The sequence below is a fragment of the Engystomops pustulosus genome, chromosome 7 (assembly GCF_040894005.1).
Source record: "Engystomops pustulosus chromosome 7, aEngPut4.maternal, whole genome shotgun sequence".
Lineage (NCBI taxonomy): Eukaryota > Metazoa > Chordata > Amphibia > Anura > Leptodactylidae > Engystomops > Engystomops pustulosus.
Genome location: NC_092417.1, coordinates 182,965,736 through 182,988,133, shown reverse-complemented (window position 1 = coordinate 182,988,133; position 22,398 = coordinate 182,965,736). Strand labels below are relative to the sequence as shown.

General features: G+C 48.0%; 1 protein-coding gene across 12 annotated transcripts in view; it reads left to right on the top strand.

Annotated features, from left to right (window-relative positions):
* SOX6 (SRY-box transcription factor 6) overlaps nt 1-22,398 on the top strand; it is a 522,737-nt gene that overhangs the window by 374,745 nt on the left and 125,594 nt on the right. For 9 of the 12 annotated variants that reach the window (XM_072119160.1, XM_072119157.1, XM_072119156.1 and 6 more), the window contains one exon: nt 9,404-9,527. In XM_072119160.1, coding sequence (XP_071975261.1) covers nt 9,404-9,527 — 124 coding nt within the window. The remainder of the gene's footprint in view (nt 1-9,403; nt 9,528-22,398) is intronic. The other 3 variants (XM_072119159.1, XM_072119158.1, XM_072119155.1) reach the window with 1 other exon arrangement.

Here is a 22,398-nt window from a genome sequence, read left to right as displayed (position 1 = left end):
CACAAGTGCAGGGGGTGACAGAGGGGCTTCACACAAGTGCAGGGGTGACAGAGGGGCTTCACACAAGTGCAGGGGGTGACAGGGGCTTCACACAAGTGCAGGGGGTGACAGAGGGGCTTCACACAAGTGCAGGGGGTGACAGAGGGGCTTCACACAAGTGCAGGGGGTGACAGGGGCTTCACACAAGTGCAGGGGGTGACAGAGGGGCTTCACACAAGTGCAGGGGGTGACAGAGGGGCTTCACACAAGTGCAGGGGGTGACAGAGGCTTCACACAAGTGCAGGGGGTGACAGAGGGGCTTCACACAAGTGCAGGGGGTGACAGAGGGGCTTCACACAAGTGCAGGGGGTGACAGAGGGGCTTCACACAAGTGCAGGGGGTGACAGAGGGGCTTCACACAAGTGCAGGGGGTGACAGAGGGGCTTCACACAAGTGCAGGGGGTGACAGAGGGGCTTCACACAAGTGCAGGGGGTGACAGAGGGGCTTCACACAAGTGCAGGGGGTGACAGAGGGGCTTCACACAAGTGCAGGGGGTGACAGAGGGGCTTCACACAAGTGCAGGGGGTGACAGGGGCTTCACACAAGTGCAGGGGGTGACAGGGGCTTCACACAAGTGCAGGGGGTGACAGAGGGGCTTCACACAAGTGCAGGGGGTGACAGAGGGGCTTCACACAAGTGCAGGGGGTGACAGAGGGGCTTCACACAAGTGCAGGGGGTGACAGGGGCTTCACACAAGTGCAGTGGGTGACAGGGGCTTCACACAAGTGCAGGGGGTGACAGAGGGGCTTCACACAAGTGCAGGGGGTGACAGAGGGGCTTCACACAAGTGCAGGGGGTGACAGAGGGGCTTCACACAAGTGCAGGGGGTGACAGAGGGGCTTCACACAAGTGCAGGGGGTGACAGGGGCTTCACACAAGTGCAGGGGGTGACAGAGGGGCTTCACACAAGTGCAGGGGGTGACAGAGGGGCTTCACACAAGTGCAGGGGGTGACAGAGGGGCTTCACACAAGTGCAGGGGGTGACAGAGGGGCTTCACACAAGTGCAGGGGGTGACAGGGGCTTCACACAAGTGCAGGGGGTGACAGGGGCTTCACACAAGTGCAGGGGGTGACAGAGGGGCTTCACACAAGTGCAGGGGGTGACAGGGGCTTCACACAAGTGCAGGGGGTGACAGAGGGGCTTCACACAAGTGCAGGGGGTGACAGGGGCTTCACACAAGTGCAGTGGGTGACAGAGGGGCTTCACACAAGTGCAGGGGGTGACAGAGGGGCTTCACACAAGTGCAGGGGGTGACAGAGGGGCTTCACACAAGTGCAGGGGGTGACAGAGGGGCTTCACACAAGTGCAGGGGGTGACAGAGGGGCTTCATGGGGCACCAGACAAGTTCCTGGGGCTGACCATTTTGGGTGTAAATCGGGTCTCGGAGGCGATGGGGGGTCCCACTTTGTTGAGCCCCCCTGTGGGTGAAGCCTCGTACTTGGCCCTGGTCTGACCGCATTGAGTGTTAACGGCATTGAAGATGAAACGCGTCAGCGCCAGTTTGTGTCGGGATATTCTCAGGCACTATGTGCGTCACTGCCTGGGATATCTGTACACCGTGCGTAACGCGTTTCGCTGAGCCTCACACCGCGGCTACCACTGATAGCACTTTATATTCTTTCCTCTTTTTCCGGCTCGTTCTGAATCTTGGCTGGAAGCCCCTGACGGCTGTGAGTCGGGCGCAGCGCTGCGCGGCCAGTAACAAGCCTCCATCTATTCGCTCAGACAGCTCTGTGCCTTGTTCTATGTGGCACAAATAATACAATAAATTGTCTCCGGCCCATTTGTCTCGGCGTCTGCGCCGCTCGTACATAAACAAATGAAGTGTTTGCAATGCAACAGAGCGGAGATTGTGTTTCTGCAGCTGTAGATTTAATCTCCTACCTGTCAGCTAGAACAGGCATTTCCTGAGTCAGATAAGGCCTGGCTGGAGACCCTCGAACATCAGCGCCCGGACAAAGGGACATTGTTGGGGGGATAATTGCTGCGTCTATGGGGCTCAGTCTGCAGCGCCGCTTATCCTCACGCTCTGCCTTGGATGCACTTAAAGCAGCGGCTTCTGGTTCTCTGAGAAGAAGCCCCCCTGACTCGGAGAGACCCCCACACTGGAGGAAACTTTGCTACCTATAAGGGCCTGTAATGCGTGAGACGGTCACCCTTGTGCCATTAAATAGATTTCCCATTCTTGAGGATATTATTGGTTGTGCCGTCATCCACTTATCGCCAGTCATTGTGACTACATAGATCTACGGATTACGCTCCGTAGTAACTGGAGTGTGCCGCCATGTGTGGTGACAGTATAGCTCCGCCCACTGCGCTTATCCAGCAGCTCATGAAACAGGTTGACCAGGATGAACATGTAGCAAGGCAGAAGCAGATCCGGGGGGCATCCCCTAGTAGACCCCTAGGCAGCCGCCATGCCCTGGGCCAGACTTGGAAGTCATGGATTTCACTTATTTAGAGTAAAAAGTTCAGTGACTTATGAGATTCCAAAGAAAAACACGCCACAAAGTATGGAGCGCTCTGCTAGCGGCGAGCTTGTTCCAAAAACCACCATCATTAAGGGCTAATTTGCTCCATATTTCACAATAAATGGGAGGAGGGCGGCAGCATCTGTCTTCACTAGACTTTTCTGAAGGCTTCCGGGTAATTGACTAATTCTGTCTTGTTGATGTGTCGGTGACCACTGGCTGGGGCCATTTGCATAATCGTCAGCTCTCCGCTCGTCGGGTGATCGCGCTCGCTACCTGATTAAAGTGAGAACACTTCCACGTCTCCGCGCTGGCCCCGAAGTTGCCGACATTGAGGTTTTGCTGTTCGGCTTTATCCAAACAAATGCACACGTGGGGATAGCGATGTGCTGAGTTTATGCAGATTACGCCGCAGCAATCTGAATAAAATAGCCGCTAATAGATCCTGCAGGAGTCATAAACACACACAAGTGATTCTCACGCCGTACTACATCTTAACAATAACACTTAATTGACAAGATTATGCATTTGGAGGGCGGCTGGGAGGGGGCGCCGCCTCCGGCAGATGACAGTCACCTTTTCTCCACAAAACCCACTTTATTCATTTCCAGGCAGGAAAAGCGCTCTCTTCTGCGGAGAGTCACAGCGAGACCATTGAATGGCGTCTTGTTAGCGTTTGTCAGATGTAATAAAGTCTCGGGACGTATTGTTACAATGATCCTATTACGTAGCCACATGGCAGGAAGTCACCAGCGCGGAGGCAACAAAGTATCAGCTGCGCGCCCCACATCTCCTCCCAGGATCATATACATGACAGGGGGACAACTGTGCCCAAAAACCCAGGACATACAGACATAAGAGCCAACACGGACCCCTGATCAAATACCATCTAAATAAAGACTCCCTCATCAATCACTTGTGTACCATGTGTTCAGGACCTGCAGGTCATGACATCATCACAGGTCCTTTATTCCTCTAAAGAAAGGACTGATCTCTCAGGGTGATGTCACACATGGCGTTTTTGGCCCATTTTTAGTAAGTGCGTTTTCAGATTGTAAAAAACGCATGCGTTTTTGTCCGTTTTTCCGAATTTGCGTAATCAAAACGGAAAAACGCATGTGTTTTTAAAAAACAGATGCGTTTTTTACGATCTGAAAACGCAGTAACTAAAAACGGCCCAAAAACGCCATTTGTGACATCACCCTAAGGCTGCATGTCATGACCTGAAGGTCTGGAGAGTCTATGGGGGTCATTTACTAAGGCCCGAATCGCGTTTTTCCAACGGGTTTCCCGAATATTACTGCTTTCCCCTGAATTACCCCGGGTTTTTGACGCACGTGATCGGATTGTGGCGCATCGGCGCTGGCATGCACGCGATGGAAATGGGGGCGTGGCCGTCGGAAAAACCGCCATATTTTTTTTAAAAAAAATGTGTCGCTTGACACGCACTTACCTGCATCCGGCCTGGCTTGGTGAACTCCGGCGAACCTCAGCGCAGCAGCGACACCTGGTGGACATCGGGTGCACGACCTTAGTGAATCATCAGAAGACACGAATCAGCGTCGGAGAACGCACCGCTGGACCGCGACAGGACCGGGTAAGTAAATCTGACCCTATGTGTAGGGTGCCTATAGAGGAGTCTATATATAGGGTGACTATAGGGGTTCCTGGTCTGGAGAGTCTATGTATAGGTGCCTATAGAGGAGTCTTGTCTGGAGAGTCTATGTATAGGTGCCTATAGAGGAGTCTGGTCTGGGGAGTCTATGTATAGGTGTCTATAGGGGTGTCTGGTCTGGAGAGTCTATGTATAGGTGCCTATAGAGGTGTCTGATCTGGAGAGTCTATGTATAGGTGCCTATAGAGGTGTCTGATCTGGAGAGTCTATGTATAGGTGTCTATAGGGGTGTCTGGTCTGAGCAGTCTATGTATAGTTGCCTATAGAGGTGTCTGGTCTGGAGAGTCTATGTATAGGTGCCTATAGAGGTGTCTGGTCTGGAGAGTCTATGTATAGGTGCCTATAGAGATGCCTGGTCTGGAGAGTCTATGTATAGGTGCCTATATGGGTGTCTGGTCTGAGCAGTCTATGTATAGGTGCCTATAGAGGTGTCTGGTCTGGAGAGTCTATGTATAGGTGCCTATAGGGGTGTCTGGTCTGAGCAGTCTATGTATAGGTGCCTATAGGGGTGTCTGGTCTGGAGAGTCTATGTATAGGTGCCTATAGAGGTGCCTGGTCTGGAGAGTCTATGTATAGGTGCCTATAGAGATGCCTGGTCTGGAGAGTCTATGTATAGGTGCCTATAGGGGTGTCTGGTCTGAGCAGTCTATGTATAGGTGTCTATAGGGGTGTCTGGTCTGAGCAGTCTATGTATAGGTGCCTATAGAGGAGTCTGATCTGGAGAGTCTATGTATAGGTGCCTATAGAGGTGTCTGATCTGGAGAGTCTATGTATAGGTGTCTATAGGGGTGTCTGGTCTGAGCAGTCTATGTATAGGTGCCTATAGAGGTGTCTGGTCTGGAGAGTCTATGTATAGGTGCCTATAGAGGTGTCTGGTCTGGAGAGTCTATGTATAGTTGCCTATAGAGGTGTCTGGTCTGGAGAGTCTATGTATAGGTGCCTATAGAGGTGTCTGGTCTGGAGAGTCTATGTATAGGTGCCTATAGGGGTGTCTGGTCTGAGCAGTCTATGTATAGGTGCCTATAGAGATGCCTGGTCTGGAGAGTCTATGTATAGGTGCCTATAGAGGTGTCTGGTCTGAGCAGTCTATGTATAGGTGTCTATAGGGGTGTCTGGTCTGAGCAGTCTATGTATAGGTGCCTATAGAGGTGTCTGGTCTGAGCAGTCTATGTATAGGTGCCTATTGAGATGCCTGGTCTGGAGAGTCTATGTATAGGTGCCTATTGAGGTGTCTGGTCTGGAGAGTCTATGTATAGGTGCCTATAGGGGTGTCTGGTCTGGAGAGGCTATGTATAGGTGCCTATAGGGGTGTCTGATCTGGAGAGTCTATGTATAGGTGTCTATAGGGGTGTCTGGTCTGGAGAGTCTATGTATAGGTGCCTATAGGGGTGTCTGATCTGGAGAGTCTATGTATAGGTGCCTATAGGGGTGTCTGGTCTGGAGAGTCTATGTATAGGTGCCTATAGGGGTGTCTGGTCTGGAGAGTCTATGTATAGGTGCCTATAGGGGTGTCTGGTCTGGAGAGTCTATGTATAGGTGCCTATAGGGGTGTCTGGTCTGGAGAGTCTATGTATAGGTGCCTATAGAGGAGTCTGGTCTGGAGAGTCTATGTATAGGTGCCTATAGGGATGTGTATATTCCTGGGTGAGTATCTGTGCTGGTGATGGGAGGCAGCAGAGGGCAGGGAGCTGTATATATACACACTACATGGATGATAGGACTATATACAGAGCACATACAATATACAGCAGCTCTGCTGTCACATGTCGGGGGCAGCGCGTTGGCATCTTGGCGGCTGGCACGCGGCTCTATGAGTGACTGCTGCAGATGCTATTCCTCAAGTTTGCTGAGTACAATCTTTGGTACAAGTCTTCTGGGATAAACAATGGCACCTGTTCCTCACAAGACGCCCGCCCCGTCCGGCCGCCAGCCCCTTCATGTGAGCCTAATGAAGCTGCGGGGCAGATGGCAGCCAATGGAGACAAGGTCCTAGCCGCATCTGCCGCTCTCCTGTCATCGCCTCATCCTGCCATTATTGGGCATTGAGCCCACTCTGTATCATAAAAAACAAAGGGACAACAAGAGCGGAGACCTGGTCCTTGTGACGGGGAGTATGTGGCCGCGAAATCGCTGCTCGCAGCACGTTGTAGTCACGGCTCAGCTGCGCGCCGGTGATTGCACAAAGACCTTCTTATAATACTTTGATTTTCCGGAGAAATGAATTCAGGAAAATCCTGTAAAGTGTTTATTTCTGGGTGACCTTTATTAACCTGCACGGCGAGGCGCCCCCCGAGACCGCCTCATGCGCTCCATTAAGAAGGCAGCCAGTGTGCGGCAGCGGGTCAGCACAACTCTGAACGTTCTGTTCTCACTCCCCCCCCAGGTCCCAGGGACAGCGGCCGCGCTCATCCAGAGGGATCAGGGGTCTGTCCGGAGAGTCCTGGGGGTCTATCACTTCCGCACGGATCCATTATGTCTGGCCCAGGACCTGGTGTCAGCCTCCAGGGCTCTCTGGTTCCTCCTGGCTGGTTCTGGACCCTGTGGGAGCCGGTGATGTGACCGTTCTGACCCGCTCCTCATTAATGTATTGTTCTCCCTGGAGCAGAAAATCTCGGAAAGTGCAGCGTCAGGAGCGGATAGGAGGTGATGAAGCGAGACTCGGGATACTGGGGGGTGATTACCACGCCACCTGGTGGTCACTACGTTGTGAAGCTGCGGTCTTTGCTGTGTGTATTCTGCGCTATTAGTAATGGCGCCACTTGCTGATGTTATTTATTAGCGCCGGCCGCGGGAGGCGTCTTCTTTGTCAGCCGCCGTGGCTGGGGAATGATTGCCGTGTTTCTTACTTTGAGCAGTTTATTGCGTTGTTACGGCGGCAGAGTTAATTCGTCCGCCTCTCGCCGTGTCCTCGGCGCGGTTGCGGTAACAATGTCGCACGTCTTCATTAACTTTACACACAATAATAAAATGGCTGCCAGCACCGACAGCCGGCGTTTGTCTCTCTTTGCTTTTATTCTTCCTGAAGTGTCAGGATTCTTGACATTCGCCGTTCAGTCATTTGTGGCGAATATTGTATCGCATCAAGTCATAAAGCGGCTGCGGCGGGAGGCGGGGGCCACTAATGGAGGACATTAGTTTTATTTCATGCAATGATGGCGCGGTTTTACTGTAAATCTCGCGTCTTGTGAGTTTTTAATATTCTGCTTTGATGCTCGGGAGTATAAAATGTTTTGTATGATGCGACACTTCAGTCATTTCTTATGGTCCTTAATAAAAACACAAAACGGGTAACACCCCCCAACCTGACAGCGAGCGGGGGAGGGGGCCGCGCACTACTTTATAATGTTTCCTCGTGTGAAGTCACATGGCACCAGATCTGTATACGAGGTGATAGTGAGTGGACTAAAGGTTTCTTCTATGCTCATTAAGGTGATGGCCCCACACACAAAGGGTTAAAGCCGCAGACGTCAACATGTACCAATCACATGCAAGGAGACATATGGATTATACATGACTCCAGTCTGATACATTGTGCCATAGGTTCCATCTGTATCTAGACTGATACATTGTGCCATAGGTTCCATCTGTATCTAGACTGATACATTGTGCCATAGGTTCCATCTGTATCTAGACTGATACATTGTGCCATAGGTTCCATCTGTATCTAGACTGATACATTGTGCCATAGGTTCCATCTGTATCTAGACTGATACATTGTGCCATAGGTTCCATCTGTATCTAGACTGATACATTGTGCCATAGGTTCCATCTGTATCTAGACTGATACATTGTGCCATAGGTTCCATCTGTATCTAGACTGATACATTGTGCCATAGGTTCCATCTGTATCTAGACTGATACATTGTAACAGCAGGTCATCTGTATCTAGACTGATACATTGTAACAGCAGGTCATCTGTATCTAGACTGATACATTGTAACAGCAGGTCATCTGTATCTAGACTGATACATTGTAACAGCAGGTCATCTGTATCTAGACTGATACATTGTAACAGCAGGTCATCTGTATCTAGACTGATACATTGTAACAGCAGGTCATCTGTATCTAGACTGATACATTGTAACAGCAGGTCATCTGTATCTAGACTGATACATTGTAACAGCAGGTCATCTGTATCTAGACTGATACATTGTAACAGCAGGTCATCTGTATCTAGACTGATACATTGTAACAGCAGGTCATCTGTATCTAGACTGATACATTGTACCAGCAGGTCATCTGTATCTAGACTGATACATTGTAACAGCAGGTCATCTGTATCTAGACTGATACATTGTACCAGCAGGTCATCTGTATCTAGACTGATACATTGTACCAGCAGGTCATCTGTATCTAGACTGATACATTGTAACAGCAGGTCATCTGTATCTAGACTGATACATTGTACCAGCAGGTCATCTGTATCTAGACTGATACATTGTGCCATAGGTTCCATCTGTATCTAGACTGATACATTGTGCCATACGTTCCATCTGTATCTAGACTGATACATTGTAACAGCAGGTCATCTGTATCTAGACTGATACATTGTAACAGCAGGTCATCTGTATCTAGACTGATACATTGTAACAGCAGGTCATCTGTATCTAGACTTATACATTGTAACAGCAGGTCATCTGTATCTAGACTGATACATTGTACCAGCAGGTCATCTGTATCTAGACTGATACATTGTAACAGCAGGTCATCTGTATCTAGACTGATACATTGTACCAGCAGGTCATCTGTATCTAGACTGATACATTGTACCAGCAGGTCATCTGTATCTAGACTGATACATTGTACCAGCAGGTCATCTGTATCTAGACTGATACATTGTAACAGCAGGTCATCTGTATCTAGACTGATACATTGTACCAGCAGGTCATCTGTATCTAGACTGATACATTGTACCAGCAGGTCATCTGTATCTAGACTGATACATTGTACCAGCAGGTCATCTGTGGTAAGACTCTGGGTCAGAGCCCATAGGGCCCCCAGTCCAGCAGTTATGTAGTGGAGCAGAGGGCCCCCAGTCCAGCAGTTATGTAGTGGAGCAGAGGGCCCCCAGTCCAGCAGTTATGTAGTGATAGTGGAGCAGAGGGCGGCCATGTCTATGGATGTCAGGTACAGGATGGGGTGAATGTGTGAGAATTCCAGGAGGGTGATCTGCCGGGAGTGATTTGTGCATTGTCTGATCAGAGTCTTGTGTTCAGCAGGTCCAAGGTCACATGCCTCCCCTCATGATCCCCATCTTCTCACACGACCAGCGGACGTTGGCAGCGGCGGCTGCGGCCCAACAGGGGTTCCTCTTCCCCCCAGGACTAACCTACAAACCAGGTGGGTGACAACGCAATACTTCACTGTGTGGAGAGAGAACAGCCCAGTACCCAAGGCCAGGAACACTGTATCTCAGGCTCAGAGGGTGTAGCTACAGCCAGAAACGCTGTATCTCAGCTTACGAGGGTGTATCTAAGATCAAGAAGGTTGTATCTCAGGATGGGAGAGTGTATCTATGACCAGGAATGGTGTATCTCAGGTTACAAGGGTGTATCTAAGATCTGAAGGTTGTATCTAAGGCTGGGAGAGTGTATCTATAACCAGGAATGGTGTATCTCAGGTTACAAGGGTGTATCTAAGATCAAGAAGGTTGTATCTAAGGCTGGGAGAGTGTATCTATGACCAGGAATGGTGTATCTCAGGTTACAAGGGTGTATCTAAGATCAGGAAGCTTGTATCTCAGGCTCAGAGGGTGTAGCTACAGCCAGAAATGCTGTATCTCAGCTTACGAGGGTGTATCTAAGATCAAGAAGGTTGTATCTCAGGATGGGAGAGTGTATCTATGACCAGGAATGGTGTATCTCAGGTTAGGAAGGTGTATCTAAGATCAAGAAGGTTGTATCTAAGGCTGGGAGAGTGTATCTATGACCAGGAATGGTGTATCTCAGGTTACAAGGGTGTATCTAATATCAGGAAGGTTGTATCTCAGGATGGGAGAGTGTATCTATGACCAGGAATGGTGTATCTCAGGTTAGGAAGGTGTATCTAAGATCAGGAAGGTTGTATCTAAGGCTGGGAGAGTGTATCTATGACCAGGAATGGTGTATCTCAGGTTACAAGGGTGTATCTAAGATCAAGAAGGTTGTATCTAAGGCTGGGAGAGTGTATCTATGACCAGGAATGGTGTATCTCAGCTTACGAGGGTGTATCTAAGATCAGGAAGGTTGTATCTAAGGCTGGGAGAGTGTATCTATGACCAGGAATGGTGTATCTCAGGTTAGGAGGGTGTATCTAAGATCAGGAAGGTTGTATCTAAGGCTGGGAGAGTGTATCTATGACCAGGAATGGTGTATCTCAGGTTACAAGGGTGTATCTAAGATCAGGAAGGTTGTATCTCAGGATGGGAGAGTGTATCTATGACCAGGAATGGTGTATCTCAGGTTAGGAAGGTGTATCTAAGATCAGGAAGGTTGTATCTAAGGCTGGGAGAGTGTATCTATGACCAGGAATGGTGTATCTCAGGTTAGGAAGGTGTATCTAAGATCAGGAAGGTTGTATCTAAGGCTGGGAGAGTGTATCTATGACCAGGAATGGTGTATCTCAGGTTAGGAAGGTGTATCTAAGATCAGGAAGGTTGTATCTAAGGCTGGGAGAGTGTATCTATGACCAGGAATGGTGTATCTCAGGTTACAAGGGTGTATCTAAGATCTGAAGGTTGTATCTAAGGCTGGGAGAGTGTATCTATGACCAGGAATGGTGTATCTCAGGTTAGGAAGGTGTATCTAAGATCAGGAAGGTTGTATCTAAGGCTGGGAGAGTGTATCTATGACCAGGAATGGTGTATCTCAGGTTAGGAAGGTGTATCTAAGATCAGGAAGGTTGTATCTCAGGATGGGAGAGTGTATCTATGACCAGGAATGGTGTATCTCAGGTTAGGAAGGTGTATCTAAGATCAGGAAGGTTGTATCTAAGGCTGGGAGAGTGTATCTATGACCAGGAATGGTGTATCTCAGGTTAGGAGGGTGTATCTAAGATCAGGAAGGTTGTATCTCAGGATGGGAGAGTGTATCTATGACCAGGAATGGTGTATCTCAGGTTACAAGGGTGTATCTAAGATCAGGAAGGTTGTATCTAAGGCTGGGAGAGTGTATCTATGACCAGGAATGGTGTATCTCAGGTTACAAGGGTGTATCTAAGATCAAGAAGGTTGTATCTAAGGCTGGGAGAGTGTATCTATGACCAGGAATGGTGTATCTCAGGTTACAAGGGTGTATCTAAGATCAAGAAGGTTGTATCTAAGGCTGGGAGAGTGTATCTATGACCAGGAATGGTGTATCTCAGGTTACAAGGGTGTATCTAAGATCAGGAAGGTTGTATCTAAGGATGGGAGAGTGTATCTATGACCAGGAATGGTGTATCTCAGGTTAGGAAGGTGTATCTAAGATCAGGAAGGTTGTATCTCAGGATGGGAGAGTGTATCTATGACCAGGAATGGTGTATCTCAGGTTACAAGGGTGTATCTAAGATCAGGAAGGTTGTATCTAAGGCTGGGAGAGTGTATCTATGACCAGGAATGGTGTATCTCAGGTTAGGAGGGTGTATCTAAGATCAGGAAGGTTGTATCTCAGGATGGGAGAGTGTATCTATGACCAGGAATGGTGTATCTCAGGTTACAAGGGTGTATCTAAGATCAGGAAGGTTGTATCTAAGGCTGGGAGAGTGTATCTATGACCAGGAATGGTGTATCTCAGGTTACAAGGGTGTATCTAAGATCAAGAAGGTTGTATCTAAGGCTGGGAGAGTGTATCTATGACCAGGAATGGTGTATCTCAGGTTACAAGGGTGTATCTAAGATCAAGAAGGTTGTATCTAAGGCTGGGAGAGTGTATCTATGACCAGGAATGGTGTATCTCAGGTTACAAGGGTGTATCTAAGATCAGGAAGGTTGTATCTCAGGATGGGAGAGTGTATCTATGGCCAGGAATGGTGTATCTCAGGTTACAAGGGTGTATCTAAGATCAGGAAGGTTGTATCTAAGGCTGGGAGAGTGTATCTATGACCAGGAATGGTGTATCTCAGGTTAGGAGGGTGTATCTAAGATCAGGAAGGTTGTATCTAAGGCTGGGAGAGTGTATCTATGACCAGGAATGGTGTATCTCAGGTTAGGAGGGTGTATCTAAGATCAGGAAGGTTGTATCTAAGGCTGGGAGAGTGTATCTATGACCAGGAATGGTGTATCTCAGCTTACGAGGGTGTATCTAAGATCAGGAAGGTTGTATCTCAGGATGGGAGAGTGTATCTATGACCAGGAATGGTGTATCTCAGGTTACAAGGGTGTATCTAAGATCAGGAAGGTTGTATCTAAGGCTGGGAGAGTGTATCTATGACCAGGAATGGTATATCTCAGGTTAGGAGGGTGTATCTAAGATCAGGAAGGTTGTATCTAAGGCTGGGAGAGTGTATCTATGACCAGGAATGGTGTATCTCAGGTTACAAGGGTGTATCTAAGATCAGGAAGGTTGTATCTCAGGATGGGAGAGTGTATCTATGACCAGGAATGGTGTATCTCAGGTTACAAGGGTGTATCTAAGATCAGGAAGGTTGTATCTCAGGATGGGAGAGTGTATCTATGACCAGGAATGGTGTATCTCAGGTTAGGAGGGTGTATCTAAGATCAGGAAGGTTGTATCTCAGGATGGGAGAGTGTATCTATGACCAGGAATGGTATATCTCAGGTTAGGAGGGTGTATCTAAGATCAGGAAGGTTGTATCTCAGGATGGGAGAGTGTATCTATGACCAGGAATGGTGTATCTCAGGTTACAAGGGTGTATCTAAGATCAGGAAGGTTGTATCTCAGGATGGGAGAGTGTATCTATGACCAGGAATGGTGTATCTCAGGTTAGGAGGGTGTATCTAAGATCAGGAAGGTTGTATCTAAGGCTGGGAGAGTGTATCTATGACCAGGAATGGTGTATCTCAGGTTACAAGGGTGTATCTAAGATCAGGAAGGTTGTATCTAAGGCTGGGAGAGTGTATCTATGACCAGGAATGGTGTATCTCAGGTTACAAGGGTGTATCTAAGATCAGGAAGGTTGTATCTAAGGATGGGAGAGTGTATCTATGACCAGGAATGGTGTATCTCAGGTTAGGAAGGTGTATCTAAGATCAGGAAGGTTGTATCTAAGGCTGGGAGAGTGTATCTATGACCAGGAATGGTGTATCTCAGGTTACAAGGGTGTATCTAAGATCAGGAAGGTTGTATCTAAGGCTGGGAGAGTGTATCTATGACCAGGAATGGTGTATCTCAGGTTACAAGGGTGTATCTAAGATCAGGAAGGTTGTATCTAAGGCTGGGAGAGTGTATCTATGACCAGGAATGGTGTATCTCAGGTTAGGAGGGTGTATCTAAGATCAGGAAGGTTGTATCTAAGGCTGGGAGAGTGTATCTATGACCAGGAATGGTGTATCTCAGGTTAGGAGGGTGTATCTAAGATCAGGAAGGTTGTATCTAAGGCTGGGAGAGTGTATCTATAACCAGGAATGGTGTATCTCAGGTTAGGAAGGTGTATCTAAGATCAGGAAGGTTGTATCTAAGGCTGGGAGAGTGTATCTATGACCAGGAATGGTGTATCTCAGGTTACAAGGGTGTATCTAAGATCTGAAGGTTGTATCTAAGGCTGGGAGAGTGTATCTATGACCAGGAATGGTGTATCTCAGGTTAGGAAGGTGTATCTAAGATCAGGAAGGTTGTATCTAAGGCTGGGAGAGTGTATCTATGACCAGGAATGGTGTATCTCAGGTTAGGAAGGTGTATCTAAGATCAGGAAGGTTGTATCTCAGGATGGGAGAGTGTATCTATGACCAGGAATGGTGTATCTCAGGTTACAAGGGTGTATCTAAGATCTGAAGGTTGTATCTAAGGCTGGGAGAGTGTATCTATAACCAGGAATGGTGTATCTCAGGTTACAAGGGTGTATCTAAGATCAGGAAGGTTGTATCTCAGGATGGGAGAGTGTATCTATGACCAGGAATGGTGTATCTCAGGTTACAAGGGTGTATCTAAGATCAGGAAGGTTGTATCTAAGGCTGGGAGAGTGTATCTATAACCAGGAATGGTGTATCTCAGGTTACAAGGGTGTATCTAAGATCAGGAAGGTTGTATCTCAGGATGGGAGAGTGTATCTATGACCAGGAATGGTGTTTCTCAGGTTACAAGGGTGTATCTAAGATCAGGAAGGTTGTATCTAAGGCTGGGAGAGTGTATCTATGACCAGGAATGGTGTATCTCAGGTTACGAGGGTGTATCTAGGATCAGGAAGGTTGTATCTAAGGCTGGGAGAGTGTATCTATGACCAGGAATGGTGTATCTCAGGTTAGGAGGGTGTATCTAAGATCAGGAAGGTTGTATCTAAGGATGGGAGAGTGTATCTATGACCAGGAATGGTGTATCTCAGGTTAGGAAGGTGTATCTAAGATCAGGAAGGTTGTATCTAAGGCTGGGAGAGTGTATCTATGACCAGGAATGGTGTATCTCAGGTTACAAGGGTGTATCTAAGATCAGGAAGGTTGTATCTAAGGCTGGGAGAGTGTATCTATGACCAGGAATGGTGTATCTCAGGTTACAAGGGTGTATCTAAGATCAGGAAGGTTGTATCTAAGGCTGGGAGAGTGTATCTATGACCAGGAATGGTGTATCTCAGGTTAGGAGGGTGTATCTAAGATCAGGAAGGTTGTATCTAAGGCTGGGAGAGTGTATCTATGACCAGGAATGGTGTATCTCAGGTTACAAGGGTGTATCTAAGATCAGGAAGGTTGTATCTAAGGATGGGAGAGTGTATCTATGACCAGGAATGGTGTATCTCAGGTTAGGAAGGTGTATCTAAGATCAGGAAGGTTGTATCTAAGGCTGGGAGAGTGTATCTATGACCAGGAATGGTGTATCTCAGGTTAGGAAGGTGTATCTAAGATCAGGAAGGTTGTATCTAAGGCTGGGAGAGTGTATCTATGACCAGGAATGGTGTATCTCAGGTTAGGAAGGTGTATCTAAGATCAGGAAGGTTGTATCTAAGGCTGGGAGAGTGTATCTATGACCAGGAATGGTGTATCTCAGGTTAGGAAGGTGTATCTAAGATCAGGAAGGTTGTATCTAAGGCTGGGAGAGTGTATCTATGACCAGGAATGGTGTATCTCAGGTTAGGAAGGTGTATCTAAGATCAGGAAGGTTGTATCTCAGGATGGGAGAGTGTATCTATGACCAGGAATGGTGTATCTCAGGTTACAAGGGTGTATCTAAGATCAAGAAGGTTGTATCTAAGGCTGGGAGAGTGTATCTATGACCAGGAATGGTGTATCTCAGGTTACAAGGGTGTATCTAAGATCAAGAAGGTTGTATCTAAGGCTGGGAGAGTGTATCTATGACCAGGAATGGTGTATCTCAGGTTACAAGGGTGTATCTAAGATCAGGAAGGTTGTATCTAAGGCTGGGAGAGTGTATCTATGACCAGGAATGGTGTATCTCAGGTTAGGAAGGTGTATCTAAGATCAGGAAGGTTGTATCTCAGGATGGGAGAGTGTATCTATGACCAGGAATGGTGTATCTCAGGTTAGGAGGGTGTATCTAAGATCAGGAAGGTTGTATCTAAGGCTGGGAGAGTGTATCTATGACCAGGAATGGTGTATCTCAGCTTACGAGGGTGTATCTAAGATCAGGAAGGTTGTATCTCAGGATGGGAGAGTGTATCTATGACCAGGAATGGTGTATCTCAGGTTACAAGGGTGTATCTAAGATCAGGAAGGTTGTATCTCAGGATGGGAGAGTGTATCTATGACCAGGAATGGTGTATCTCAGGTTAGGAGGGTGTATCTAAGATCAGGAAGGTTGTATCTAAGGCTGGGAGAGTGTATCTATGACCAGGAATGGTATATCTCAGGTTAGGAGGGTGTATCTAAGATCAGGAAGGTTGTATCTCAGGATGGGAGAGTGTATCTATGACCAGGAATGGTGTATCTCAGGTTAGGAGGGTGTATCTAAGATCAGGAAGGTTGTATCTAAGGCTGGGAGAGTGTATCTATGACCAGGAATGGTGTATCTCAGGTTAGGAGGGTGTATCTAAGATCAGGAAGGTTGTATCTAAGGCTGGGAGAGTGTATCTATGACCAGGAATGGTGTATCTCAGGTTAGGAGGGTGTATCTAAGATCAGGAAGGTTGTATCTAAGGCTGGGAGAGTGTATCTATGACCAGGAATGGTGTATTTCAGGTTAGGAGGGTGTATCTAAGATCAGGAAGGTTGTATCTAAGGCTGGGAGAGTGTATCTATGACCAGGAATGGTGTATCTCAGGTTAGGAGGGTGTATCTAAGATCAGGAAGGTTGCACTCCGGGCTTGTAGCATGTATCTATTACCCAAAACGTTGTATCTCAGGTTATGAAGGTGTACCCAAGATAAGCAAGGTTGTATCTAAGGCTTGGGAGGTTGTATCTGAGACCAGGTACATTGTATCTCAGGTTAGGAGGGTGTATCTAAGGCCTGGAAGGTTGTATCTAAGGCTTGGGAGGTTGTATCTGAGACCAGGTACATTGTATCTCAGGTTAGGAGGGTGTATCTAAGGCTTGGGAGGTTGTATCTAAGGCTTGGGAGGTTGTATCTGAGACCAGGTACATTGTATCTCAGCTTAGGAGGGTGTATCTAAGGCCTAGGAGGTGTATCCAAGACATTGCGGTGGCTGCTGACCGGTGGTATATGTGTACATAGAGGTGTATATGGCCAGTGACCTTCCCTCTGTGAATCGGTAAGAGGCTGATGAGTTACTGCAGCGCCACCCAGAGGCGGCTGTGTGTAGTGACTCCAGCCTGATAAGCCGCCCTGTCATTGATTATGACATCTTCCTGGACTCAGCTGCTGCAGACATTCTTCCCTCTCCTGCCCTCCCTTCACCTTCACCTCATCTTCTTCTCCTCTTCCTTGTCCTCCTCTTGTACCTGTCCTCTGCTTTTTCATCTCCTCCCGTCCTAGTCTTTGCCTTGTTGTCACCTTTTCTTTTCCTCTCCTTCTTCTCACCTTCGCTCCTTTCCTTCCATTACTTTCTGCTGAATTTCTTCTCTTCTCTTTTTACCTTCTCCTTTCCTTTTTCCTGTCCAATTCCATCTCATCTTCTTTCTGTATCTTCTACTTCTCAACTTTTCCTCTTCACCTTCCTCTCTCTGTCTCTTCACATTCTCCTCTCTGTCTCTTCACCTTCTCCTCTCTGTCTCTTCACCTTCTCCTCTCTGTCTCTTCACCTTCCTCTCTCTGTCTCTTCACCTTCCTCTCTCTGTCTCTTCACCTTCCTCTCTCTGTCTCTTCATCTTCTCCTCTCTGTCTCTTCACCTTCTCCTCTCTGTCTCTTCACCTTCTCCTCTCTGTCTCTTCACCTTCCTCTCTCTGTCTCTTCACCTTCCTCTCTCTGTCTCTTCACCTTCCTCTCTCTGTCTCTTCACCTTCCTCTCTCTGTCTCTTCACCTTCTCCTCTCTGTCTCTTCACCTTCTCCTCTCTGTCTCTTCACCTTCCTCTCTCTGTCTCTTCACCTTCCTCTCTCTGTCTCTTCACCTTCTCCTCTCTGTCTCTTCACCTTCTCCTCTCTGTCTCTTCACCTTCTCCTCTCTGTCTCTTCACCTTCCTCTCTCTGTCTCTTCACCTTCCTCTCTCTGTCTCTTCACCTTCTTGCCTGTGTCTCTTCATCTTCTCCTCACCTCCTCCTCTTCTTCTTTCTGTCTCTTCACCTTCTCCTCTCTATCTCTTCACCTTCTCCTCTCTGTCTCTTCACCTTCCTCTCTCTGTCTCTTCACCTTCCTCTCTCTGTCTCTTCACCTTCTCCTCTCTGTCTCTTCACCTTCCTCTCTCTGTCTCTTCACCTTCTCCTCTCTGTCTCTTCACCCTCCTCTCTCTGTCTCTTCACCTTCCTCTCTCGGTCTCTTCACCTTCTTGCCTGTGTCTCTTCATCTTCTCCTCACCACCTCCTCTTCTTCTTTCTGTCTCTTCACCTTCTCCTCTCTGTCTCTTCACCTTCTCCTCTCTGTCTCTTCACCTTCCTCTCTCTGTCTCTTCACCTTCTCCTCTCTGTCTCTTCACCTTCCTCTCTCTGTCTCTTCACCTTCTCCTCTCTGTCTCTTCACCTTCCTCTCTCTGTCTCTTCACCTTCCTCTCTCTGTCTCTTCACCTTCTCCTCTCTGTCTCGTTACCTTCCTCTCTCTGTCTCTTCACCTTCTCCTCTCTGTCTCGTTACCTTCCTCTCTCTGTCTCTTCACCTTCTCCTATCTGTCTCTTCACCTTCCTCTCTCTGTCTCTTCATCTTCTCCTCTCTGTCTCTTCACCTTCTCCTCTCTGTTTCTTCAGCTTCCTCTCTCTGTCTCTTCACATTCTCCTCTCTGTCTCTTCACCTTCTCCTCTCTGTCTCTTCACCTTCCTCTCTCTGTCTCTTCACCTTCTTGCCTGTGTCTCTTCATCTTCTCCTCACCTCCTCCTCTTCTCCTCTCCGTCTCGTTACCTTCCTCTCTGTCTCTTCACCCTCCTCTCTCTGTCTCTTCACCTTCTCCTCTCTGTCTCTTCACCTTCCTCTCTGTGTCTCTTCACCTTCTTGCCTGTGTCTCTTCATCTTCTCCTCACCACCTCCTCTTCTTCTTTCTGTCTCTTCACCTTCTCCTCTCTGTCTCTTCACCTTCTCCTCTCTGTCTCTTCACCTTCTCCTCTCTGTCTCTTCACCTTCTCCTCTCTGTCTCTTCACCTTCTCCTCTCTGTCTCTTCACCTTCTCCTCTCTGTCTCTTCACCTTCCTCTCTCTGTCTCTTCACCTTCTCCTCTCTGTCTCTTCACCTTCTCCTCTCTGTCTCTTCACCTTCTCCTCTCTGTCTCTTCACCTTCTCCTCTCTGTCTCTTCACCTTCTCCTCTCTGTCTCTTCACCTTCCTCTCTCTGTCTCTTCACCTTCTCCTCTCTGTCTCTTCACCTTCCTCTCTGTGTCTCTTCGTCTTCTCCTCTGTCTCTTCACCTTCCTCTCTCTGTCTCTTCACCTTCCTCTCTCTGTCTCTTCACCTTCCTCTCTCTGTCTCTTCACCTTCTTGCCTGTGTCTCTTCATCTTCTCCTCACCTCCTCCTCTTCTCCTCTCCGTCTCTTCACCTTCTCCTCTCTGTCTCTTCACCTTCTCCTCTCTGTCTCTTCACCTTCTCCTCTCTGTCTCTTCACCTTCCTCTCTCTGTCTCTTCACCTTCTCCTCTCTGTCTCTTCACCTTCTCCTCTCTGTCTCTTCACCTTCTCCTCTCTGTCTCTTCACCTTCTCCTCTCTGTCTCTTCACCTTCCTCTCTGTGTCTCTTCATCTTCTCCTCTGTCTCTTCACCTTCCTCTCTCTGTCTCTTCACCTTCCTCTCTCTGTCTCTTCACCTTCTCCTCTCTGTCTCTTCACCTTCCTCTCTCTGTCTCTTCACCTTCCTCTCTCTGTCTCTTCACCTTCTCCTCTCTGTCTCTTCACCTTCTCCTCTCTGTCTCTTCACCTTCTCCTCTCTGTCTCTTCACCTTCTCCTCTCTGTCTCTTCACCTTCCTCTCTCTGTCTCTTCACCTTCTCCTCTCTGTCTCTTCACCTTCTCCTCTCTGTCTCTTCACCTTCTCCTCTCTGTCTCTTCACCTTCTCCTCTCTGTCTCTTCACCTTCCTCTCTCTGTCTCTTCACCTTCTCCTCTCTGTCTCTTCACCTTCTCCTCTCTGTCTCTTCACCTTCTCCTCTCTGTCTCTTCACCTTCCTCTCTGTGTCTCTTCATCTTCTCCTCTGTCTCTTCACCTTCCTCTCTCTGTCTCTTCACCTTCCTCTCTCTGTCTCTTCATCTTCTCCTCACCTCCTCCTCTTCTCCTCTCCGTCTCGTTACGTTCCTCTCTGTCTCTTCACCTTCATCTCTCTGTCTCTTCACCTTCCTCTCCCTGTCTCTTCACCTTCCTCTCTCTGTCTCTTCACCTTCTTGTCTCTGTCTCTTCACCTTCCTCTCTCTGTCTCTTCACCTTCTTGCCTGTGTCTCTTCATCTTCTCCTCTCTGTCTCTTCATCTTCTCCTCTCTGTCTCTTCATCTTCTCCTCTCTGTCTCTTCACCTTCTTGTCTCTGTCTCTTCACCTTCCTCTCTGTGTCTCTTCACCTTCCTCTCTCTGTCTCGTTACCTTCTCCTCTCTGTCTCTTCACCTTCTTGTCTCTGTCTCTTCATCTTCTCCTCTCTGTCTCTTCACCTTCCTCTCTCTGTCTCTTCACCTTCCTCTCTCTGTCTCTTCACCTTCTTGTCTCTGTCTCTTCACCTTCTCCTCTCTGTCTCTTCACCTTCTTGTCTCTGTTTCGTCACCTTCTCCTCTCTCTGTCTCTTCACCTTCTTCTCTCTGTCTCTTCACCTTCTTGTCTCTGTCTCTTCACCTTCTTGTCTCTGTCTCTTCACCTTCCTCTCTCTGTCTCTTCACCTTCTTGTCTCTGTCTCTTCACCTTCTCCTCTCTGTCTCTTCACCTTCTTGTCTCTGTCTCTTCATCTTCTCCTCTCTGTCTCTTCACCTTCTCCTCTCTCTGTCTCTTCACCTTCTTGCCTGTGTCTCTTCACCTTCTCCTCTCTGTCTCTTCACCTTCTCCTCTCTCTGTCTCTTCACCTTCCTCTCTGTGTCTCTTCACCTTCTTGCCTGTGTCTCTTCACCTTCTTGTCTCTGTCTCTTCACCTTCCTCTCTCTGTCTCTTCACCTTCTTGTCTCTGTCTCTTCACCTTCTTGCCTGTGTCTCTTCACCTTCCTCTCTCTGTCTCCTCACCTTCTTGTCTCTGTCTCGTTACCTTCTCCTCTCTGTCTCTTCACCTTCTTGTCTCTGTCTCTTCACCTTCTCCTCTCTCTGTCTCTTCACCTTCTTGCCTGTGTCTCTTCATCTTCTCCTCTCTGTCTCTTCACCTTCCTCTCTCTGTCTCTTCACCTTCCTCTCTGTGTCTCTTCACCTTCCTCTCTGTGTCTCTTCACCTTCCTCTCTGTGTCTCTTCACCTTCTTGTCTCTGTCTCGTTACCTTCTCCTCTCTGTCTCTTCACCTTCTTGTCTCTGTCTCTTCACCTTCCTCTCTCTGTCTCTTCACCTTCTTGTCTCTGTCTCTTCACCTTCCTCTCTCTGTCTCTTCACCTTCTTGCCTGTGTCTCTTCACCTTCTTGTCTCTGTCTCTTCACCTTCCTCTCTCTGTCTCTTCACCTTCCTCTCTGTGTCTCTTCACCTTCTTGCCTGTGTCTCTTCACCTTCTTGTCTCTGTCTCTTCACCTTCCTCTCTCTGTCTCTTCACCTTCCTCTCTGTGTCTCTTCACCTTCCTCTCTGTGTCTCTTCACCTTCTTGTCTCTGTCTCTTCACCTTCTCCTCTCTGTCTCTTCACCTTCTTGTCTCTGTCTCTTCACCTTCCTCTCTGTGTCTCTTCACCTTCCTCTCTGTGTCTCTTCACCTTCTTGTCTCTGTCTCTTCACCTTCCTCTCTCTATCTCTTCACCTTCCTCTCTGTGTCTCTTCACCTTCTCCTCTCTCTGTCTCTTCACCTTCTCCTCTCTGTCTCTTCACCTTCCTCTCTGTGTCTCTTCACCTTCCTCTCTGTGTCTCTTCACCTTCCTCTCTCTGTCTCTTCACCTTCCTCTCTCTGTCTCTTCACCTTCCTCTCTGTGTCTCTTCACCTTCCTCTCTGTGTCTCTTCACCTTCCTCTCTCTGTCTCTTCACCTTCCTCTCTGTGTCTCTTCACCTTCCTCTCTGTGTCTCTTCACCTTCCTCTCTGTGTCTCTTCACCTTCCTCTCTGTGTCTCTTCACCTTCCTCTCTCTGTCTCTTCACCTTCCTCTCTCTGTCTCTTCACCTTCTCCTCTCTGTCTCTTCACCTTCTTGTCTCTGTCTCGTTACCTTCTCCTCTCTGTCTCTTCACCTTCCTCTCTGTGTCTCTTCACCTTCCTCTCTCTGTCTCTTCACCTTCCTCTCTCTGTCTCTTCACCTTCCTCTCTCTGTCTCTTCACCTTCTTGTCTCTGTCTCGTTACCTTCTCCTCTCTGTCTCTTCACCTTCCTCTCTCTGTCTCTTCACCTTCTCCTCGCCTCCTCCTCTTCGTGCCTTTTACTAACCAGCCATGAATGTTTTTTGTGCTGAGGTTCTCACCCTTAATGAGCGTCAAGAAATAATAAAAATGCAGGGAAATTTAATTAACAAATTAGAAA